At 40.0% G+C, this 8,878-nt stretch overlaps 1 protein-coding gene across 14 annotated transcripts in view; it reads left to right on the top strand.

Moving 5' to 3' along the window:
• The window catches only part of BRSK2 (BR serine/threonine kinase 2), a 311,982-nt gene that overhangs the window by 146,242 nt on the left and 156,862 nt on the right, over window positions 1-8,878 (top strand). For all 14 annotated transcript variants that reach the window (XM_017726636.1, XM_017726633.1, XM_017726637.1 and 11 more), the window contains exon 2: window positions 7,150-7,244. In XM_017726636.1, the coding sequence (XP_017582125.1) occupies window positions 7,150-7,244 (95 nt within the window). The remainder of the gene's footprint in view (window positions 1-7,149; window positions 7,245-8,878) is intronic.

The following is an 8,878-nucleotide window of genomic DNA, read 5'->3' as shown; positions in this document are numbered from 1 at the left end:
TGTGTGCAGGGGGTGGGGGTGCTGCACTGACACTTTCAGATGTTCACATTGGAAGCTGAAGTCTGCACTTCTCCCGTGGCAGCAAAGCTTAGTCTCCCAAGTGTTTTTATATGGGAACAAATACTTGATCTGAAACAGGAACTCAGCCCATAGACATCACAAGCTGCTGACAGATCCCAGAGGACTTCAAGAGTTTGTTAGAGTTTGGCTGATGAAATAGTGGTGTTTTGCAGAAGCAGCATGCAATGTGTGATGAAGGTTTGCATCCTGGTTCCCTGAGGAGGCCTCTTTAGATACATGGGTGTGTCTGGGGAGATAGGAAAGAGAGCACGTTGAAAGGACTCAACAGTCACATTCTTTGCTATATTCAGGAGGCACAAAGGTTTTCTGAGAAGTATTGATTTATGAAATATTGCAAGAAAGAGACCAAGATAGAAATCAATAGAGGTGATGTTGGTTCTGTGTGTTTTGATCCTGCTGAGCTTGGAGGATGATCCTACCATAATCTCTGAGGCATCCAGTGTAAAACCTGCTCCTGGTGAGCTGCTGTGTATATATATATCTATATGTGTTTGTGTCTCTTGTTCCTTAGTATCAGGCATGTGGATCCAGTCCCATCTGAGCTGATGCATTGTTCTCACCAATCTCTGATCTTAGGACTGTGTCCCTCTGGCTGACTGAACCAGCAGACATTTGACAGTGCTCATAGCTCAGGACAGTAAATCTGGGTTGTAGCAACTTATTGTGCAGCTTTTCTGTGCTCTGAGCTGAGGCATGTGGATCTCAGCACTGATGGAGCTCTCCTTCCATGCTCCTGCTGAGCATTTGAACTCTGGCTTTAGTCCTACCATAATTACAGTTTATGCAGTTTAGGAACAGTTATTGCATGAGCCCTCAGAACAGCCTTGTAGCACTAGAATCTCTCTGTAGAAGAGCCCATGGTCAAATTATTTCATTAACAACCTGGGTAGCTCCATCCTCATCCATTCAGATTTGTAGATTTCTCCTATACCTCCTTTTCCATTATGCAATTATAAATTGATACCGTATAATTTGCATGTCACTTGATATAAGTCTCTGTTTATTTTAAATGCAATAATTAGAGATAACAATTGCTATAGAAAAATAAACATCTCTTCAATAAGAAGACTGAGTAATTAAGGACAATTATTGGTTTCTGTAAGTAGGATGCTCAGTAACAAAGTTCTTTCCAGTGCAGCTAAGAGGAGTATAAGATGCGCATCATTGGAGACCAGAAATCTGTGCTCTGAAAGAATTGGGAAATGAAATGGAAGCTACTAATAAGAAATTATCTAGAGTTTTCTTTCCAGATTGTATTTAAAATGCAGTTTTCCTGGTTGTAATATGTAGATCTTGGATAGGATTTATATTCCTTTCCAGCATTCTTTGTAAGGATTAATCAGTTAATCCTTCTACAGCTCTTGCAAGGTAAGTAAGTGTTACTATCCTTATTTTATGGCTATGGAAATCATGTTGCTGTGGGCCAAATTTTAATCCATTTTCCACTGTTGCAGATCTAAAGCAACTTCACTGCAGTCAGCAGAGTTAGACACTGTAACTGAACTGATTTAACCCTAATTGAAACTGCAGTGTTTGTGAAGATAACTGTGGAGAATAAAGAGGAGGAATGGATTGTCCTCCACCCCGCTTGAGATGCATTAATGCTTTTGTTTGCTGTAAGGGTTGATTTTCTGGACTGGTTTCTTGAGGTTTTGCAGGTCTTGCAAATGTTAGTGCATGGAGTTTTTAGGAATGAGTAGCCAGAATTCTTTTAAGATTTACAATAGCAACCTCCAATTTGTGGGGAGAAATTAAATTACTTGTATATAAAGAGCATATGTACAAAGTTCATGTGCAGCAATAATGTATACACATCAAGTTTTTTAAAAAACAGTGTACTTGAGTTTGTCAGCCTAGAACTTTTGTTCCTCTTTCAATCCAGATAGTTTGTTGCCGGTACTTGAGCCCTGAACTAAACCACAAATGTTTGTGTCTTATAGTGCCTAGATTAACATTTGCAGAGTATTCATTGACTTGAATTAATTGGCAATTAGCTAACTCAAGTTAAAAGAGGAGTGATATTTCTCTCTAGACATTCCTTTAATTGCTCATCCAGCCAAAATAGATGCTGCTGGCCAGACCAGGGCTTTCTGCTCGGATTTTTTAAGGTTTTTGACAATGTGCTCTAAAGTGAAATGGAGAGCAAGCAACGTGTGTGTGCAGATGATCTTCTGAAATCAGTGGCTAGTTTTCCTACTACTGAAATTTATTTTAGGTTGGTTTTATCTTAAAAGAAAACAAAAGACTTCCATTTACCAATGGGGAAAATAGTATGTGTTAAATATAGCAAATGTACCTTTACTTTGAGTAGTTATTCGCCTTATGGCTAAAAATCAGGATAACGACTTACTTGTGTTTAACATTTCTGAAAGACTGGGAACACCGTCGACAATGAATATACCATAAGTTCTGTATTTAAACAACAGTGGTGTGTCATTATTTATTACTCTCTCCTTCTCTCTCAAAAGGATAATTTGTTTCAGATTGGTGTCTTTGGCAGACTTCAAGTTTGGATAGTATTGAAAACCGTCTCTCTTGTTCCTGGAATGTTTCTTTCTCTAACAAAGAGCTGTAATAACAGGATCATTAGTAAGATGCTACTATTTACACAACTGTAAAGTGCATATCAAATAGCACCAGCTCCAAACTCTTAGTGCTTTATTCAGGCTCTGCTAGAGAAAATCGCTGCACAAAATGCAAGGCAAAAGTAAATGAGTCTCTTCTGAAATCCTGTCCTTGGCTGAAAAGTCCTGAAGGTAATTGCCAGTTACAGTATCAGCCACTTGCTGTGGTCATGGATTCACAGTGAATATATTGTCTCCGCTGGAGGGAAGCTTTTGTTTCTCTGTCCCCATAGAACATTTCTCTTGGGTAAAAGAAGAATCTTCTCTCCTGCTTCAGGATGGGCTGTCCACCTTTGCAGCTGATCTAAATCTGTCCCTTACTCATCATATAAGCTCCTGTCCTTTTCAAAAAAGATCTGTGTATCTGTAAGCATCCACAGAGTGGGAGTTTGCCAGCAGCAAAATGTACAGGCATAGTTATTAGCAGGTCACTGCCGTATTGGGCTATGTCAGGACTGTAGACTTCCCTTTGCTCTTCTTCCTTCAGTGGCATCTTTGTGTCAGCTGGGGTTTCTCATGCTCATTGGTTTCCAAATTGTGGCTTTTAATTATGATGAAAAGGCAATCTTAACTCACACATCCCTTTGCTTTTCAGTGTGTCCATGTTTTCTTCTTTACTCCCCAACCTGCAATTATAGGGCAGGTTCTGATGCAGTTCAGTGGCTAAGATGAAAAGCAGCCCAATGTTTGCAGTTCATTGGATGCAACAACCTATTTGAAAGGCCCAGCATGTCAGTGTCCAGAGTCCCCAAGAATGACCTACAGATGGAGATCTGAGGTGTACCTGGAGCAGTGAGCATGTGACAGCTGTGTGGGTGGTTGAGGGAAACTTCAAGGAGCTGATTCCCACAGCATGTTAGATTTTCTGTCAAGGCAGACCAGAGTTAACTTCAGCAGTCACAAAGGTTACTTGCCTGCATTTGAGGGGTTAATTACTCATGAAGCTGACAAGTTCAAATTCTGTTTGTTGTCTGGCAGACTTGCTGTAAGCCAAGCCGGTGCAAAAGATCCTCTTAGCAGCAGCAGCAGCCGTGTTTGTTTTCCTTTGCAGAAGACACAGGTACCTGTGCTGGCCTGAATGTATAGATAAGCTTTACAAATAAGTACCTAACGTATTGACACATTTGTATTGGAGGATTTATATAGTTTTGAAGTGCTCATTAACAGCTGCATATACAGGAGAGGGAAAAATAGAAGATATACCACCTCTTTGACAACCCTGTAAACATACCTTGAGCACTTGTTTCCAGGCAGTGTTTCTGCCACTTCCATTATTTCAGTTACAGCTCAGCAGTTTATTCACATAGTTGCTTCTCTCTAAGGTCTGTTATTGTGTAGATAAATAATACATCTTGAATGGTTTATGTTCTCTGTGTCAGTGAAAGGGCTTCTGAAGAATCAGAAGCCCACAGGATCTCAAATCCACATTTAAGTCGTCTCTCTCAGTAATTACTCAATTGACTGAAATTATGGGACAGAAACAGATGTCCTGAGGACAAACCCTTCCTGCCCCAGCTTAATTAGACTTTCTTCGTAGTAGCAAGAGGGTGTTATCCTATAGATGGACTTACTAAGAAGGATCTTCTATTTTTTTTTTTTTTTTTCTTAGGCTGGTGTGCAAATGTCAAAAGGAAGTGGCCAGGGGAGGAGGGAGGAAGCAAGGCATAGCGACATGTTTTATTTTTATCCTAAAACTACATTCAGTGAATTTGGTACAGTGAAAAGTGCTGTCTTGGGCTGTTCAGAGGGTTGTCTAAAATTTCTGTCTCCACAAAACAGACAGCAATGACAACGCATTTCTTTTCTTGATTTTTAAAATGCAAATCAGGAGAAGAGGAAAGATGCATTAAATCTCACATATGTTTTCTCATTCAGTCCTTTGCAACCATGGTATAAATCAAGAATGACTTCTTGAGGTCAATGAAATTAATTCAATATAAAATCAGTGTGATTCAGTATCGGTTTTATTATTGTGAAGGTGTTTGGTGTCTTCTAACAGTTGATTAACTTTTTAATGGAGTAAACAGAATGGTTTAATCTTAATTGTTGGGTTTCTGTGGTAGGTTAGTAGCTGCAAGGACAGAGGACACTGTGAAGATACCCTGTGCAGTATGATGGTGTCCCAGAAGTTCCTGGTTAAACCATTCTAGGGCTCAATGACAGAGCGCTTCAGGGAGGACAAAAGAAAAATAGTTTACGAATCAGCCACGTTCAGTGGGACAGATGTCTTGATTTGGGAGCAACATGATTTGAAATCAAACCCTGAAGTGTGAGATATCAGAAGTCTGGTATATCACTAATGAAGAACCAGTTAAAGAGCAGTTGCTTTTCACCCTTGCTGACCTCTGAAAATAATTGGTCCGTGCCACATTACAGTACAGCACTGTGCCACAGATCCTGGGAGTCTAGATACAAAGGACTGAGCTAGAAGTTCTGCTGAGATTTGAAAGTGTAACTAAGAACAATGTAAAAAGTGCTGTCACTTTGCTGCAAGAGTGATGTAAGGCTGTGGTTTGTCCTAGAAGCAGGAAGGAAGCAATCAGCACAGATTGAAACAGTGCATGCTGTCAACAGGGTGGTGCCAAGTAGCCTCTATCCAAACACAGAACAAAGCCAATAGGAAGAAGCATAAGGCTGCAGGTGCTCTGAACAGTGAGCATAAAGCCAGAAGTGCTTTGGTTAATATTACAAATTGAACAGAAAAAATGCAGACAGAAGAGTGAGTGTGGTTGGACATCACAGCATCTTCCCCCAGCTCTGCTTCTCGGTTGCTTCAGGCAGACGACACACTGTTGCTATACACAGTTTTAAATGGATTTATCAGTGCACTGCATTCTTACTTTTTGTGACTTGTTTATGTCATGGCTGAAAGTGAGGATGTCAGCATTTAACCAGATGAGACTTAGAAATTATGTGACTAGAAATATCCAGAACACTTGAGCATGCCATAAAAGAGATGTGACTGGAAGTGAGCTGAGAGTTTATTTCTCCACATAATAGCCAGTGATTAATAATTCCAAATTTACGATTAACTGCATAGCAAAAGGATGGACAAGTACCTGCGGAAGATTGCTGAAGTCCCCGATGAAACTCTAGTTCACTTAATTCGGCCCAGTTTGTAGTAAGGCAGTAATCTATTCATCCCTCAGTAAGACGTGTGAAGTCCTGTGTTCAGTGTTTCACTGGACTGAGAATCTGTTGTGTTCAAATTCCAGATAAAGCAATGTGTTTGGCTTTGTGGTGTGCATTAGGGGATGGGGTTGGCTTCTTAACTGTAACCGAGCCTAGGAGCTGGGAACTAAGTTAGGCTTTTTTCAACTGTTTGATGTCATTGCTCATAAATGCTCTGCAAAGCACCGCAGGTCTTAGTGACACCAGGGAGGTGCCATTTCTTTTTTATTTCAGTTATAACTGAATTAACCTAAATGGCAATTTGGCATATAGTATGTGGAGTGGGATGGGATCCAGCCCATCAGGTGTTGCACTGTATGTGCATGTTTGACAAGAGTAAAACCCGAAGCAAGTAAGATCTCACTTGAATAACCTATAAAGCACGACTTTTCCAGCTACAAATTTTCTTAATGGCAGTAGAGTTGAGAGCTCAAGAGACCATCTTAAACTCACTTGTGGAAGTATCTCAGTGTACCTTCATGTAAGTCACCAGATTTAGATGAAAACTTTGCAGAAGATAATGGCTCATGTATGTTACTTACCTCTTTCTTTTAAGTCTTGGTTTGATGACAATTCAGACATCCTAATCCTATCAGGGATATAAACATCCTTTTGCCAATATAATCAGTTAACAGAACTCTATCTTATTTGAGGACAAGAATATAGTAAATAATAACAAACAAGAACTTAGAATTGTATCAGCTTATGCTGATGTTCCTCCACAGCGCAATGGCATTTGTCACAGTGTTAACTTTATCCAGCAGGGTAAATTAAAACAGTAAGGGGAAACCATAATTAAGTGCCTTTTTATTGTGATCATGGAAACTTTGGAAGGAGCTAGAGGAAAGTAGAAGCCATGTCTACACTGCAAACATTTGACCATCTAGTTTTGTTGATTTCCAAGCTTTTGTTGACGTCAGGTGTCAGCAGAAGCCCTTAGTCCAGTGCAGTTCAATTGCCAGAACATCTTATTGGTAGAATGCACTTTGAGTGGTGAGAGCTGGGCTACAGAGCTTCAACAAAACCACAGTTTCAGTGGCAGAAACTGTAGGAGCACCAGCGATGTTGGTGGCTTCACTGCCAAATGGTCACAATGTGGGCTGCAGGGTCTTCTTTACTCACAAGACCTTTCCTGGCTGGAGAAGGTGCTAATGGGAATTTGTTTGCATATAAGCTGCGAACAGCTGGATGGTGTTCTAATAGAAAAACTTCAACAACTAACCTCAACCTCTAACCAATTCTTCCTTTCTATTTTGCTTTGTTTCTCCTGCAGGGCTTGTGAAGTTGGGGGTTCACTGTGTCACGTGTCAGAAGGTCGCGATAAAAATTGTCAACAGAGAGAAGCTCAGTGAGTCGGTGCTAATGAAGGTAATTTTCTAATGGAAGATTCTAAAAAAGAGATAAAGTTCCTGGCTCCGTGTCTTCTGTTCCATGCAAAATTAATATCTTTAATTATGTATAACAAACATCCCTGTCAGTACTAGGATTATGTGGAGCATAATAACAATAATTTAGTTATGGGGAAGGCAAGGGCAGCTGAAATGAAATGGGAGAATGCCTGTGCTTTGTGCACAAAATAAATGGTCAGCTGCAGAGTCAGTGCTTCTCTGCTGGGGCCAGTGTGTGTGGGGCACCTGGCTTTCACCACTACAACAGTGTCATTGTGGTATATTGCAGGCTGAGGTGTACAAATGTCAGTATGAAGAGATTTAACAGAGGCTGGTGGATCTGTTACTTGAATACTCCTACTTCTTGCTCTGCTGCATGGGTTCTTTATGATCTGATGTGCCAAGGTCCACTGCTTAAAGCTGTTGTAATTTAGTTTACAATCCACAGAGCTGTGCCATTGGGAACCATCAAAGAGTTTGTCCACATGGTCCCAATGACTGTTAGTGTTCAGAAGAGCTTAGTTTGTTTTTTACATAGCCTTGTGATTCTCCTCACATGAATGTCATTGATTGATCTTGGAGACCTAAAAATAAAATAAATGTATGCATAGCAGTTTATTCATGTGATTTGGTGACTAGAGAGGCTAAATTCAGCTTGATGGGAGGGAACACAAATGCACTGCAATCAACAGAATTCCATCACACTGTCACCTGCAAATTACGCTAACAGGTTTGCATGCAGTGTTGAGCACTTTATTGAGGTGACTTCCCTATATAAGCACACAGAGCTTCCCTATATGTCTTTACACTCCTGTTTCCTGTATGGACTTCTGTCAGCTGTTTCCCAGCACAAGTAAGTATAGCAAGATTATTCAGAGAAGAAAGAAAATGGAGTGTAAGCTAATACACAGTCAGTGGATGTTACACAAAAAATGTAAGTTTATATTTTTTTCAGACAAGGATTCTGAAAGTTTATACTCCATTGTAACATGTTCAGACTTTAACTTTCTGGAATTTCATTGCTGTATTCCCTCTCCTGAAGTACCATGGATTCAAACAGACTTCTAATATAGACCAAAAGTCAGAAAGTGAAATACGTAAGAAAACTGTGTGTAAATGGTTAAATCTGAATGGGACACTAAGCACTGAATACTTCCAGAGCAAAATAATAGGAATATTTTTAAAAAACATGAGCATTTTGTCTAGTGAGAGACACTGTCTGGTATTTATATAAAACACTTTATTTACCTCACTGAATTCAGAGTAGGAGGCAAATCACTTAGCATAGCAAAGCAATCTCTCTGCTTTAGCTGTGTTGCATTACCTCGGTTGTAGTATGAAATCTGAGTAGTGAAATGGTGTGTTAGGCTTTTGTTTACACAGCCACATGCTGGAGCGTGCCATATTTTCTGTAAGATTGTACAGCATCTTTCTCAGGAGGAAATTACACATTGCACTGTGGTTCTCATTTTCAGACCCTTCTTGGTGAGATTTTCTCTTTCAAGGATTCTGTTCTCTGTGCTCAGGAGGTTGGAACAACAGATGGGATTGAAGTGGTTTGCCCAGTTCTTACATAAATTCAGTAACCAGATGTCTTTTCAGGAATGACCTCTG

Source organism: Corvus brachyrhynchos, unplaced genomic scaffold, assembly GCF_000691975.1.
Source record: "Corvus brachyrhynchos isolate BGI_N302 unplaced genomic scaffold, ASM69197v1 scaffold62, whole genome shotgun sequence".
Taxonomy (NCBI): domain Eukaryota; kingdom Metazoa; phylum Chordata; class Aves; order Passeriformes; family Corvidae; genus Corvus; species Corvus brachyrhynchos.
Note: the sequence above shows the minus strand (reverse complement) of the source record. Positions and strands in the feature narration are given on the sequence as shown.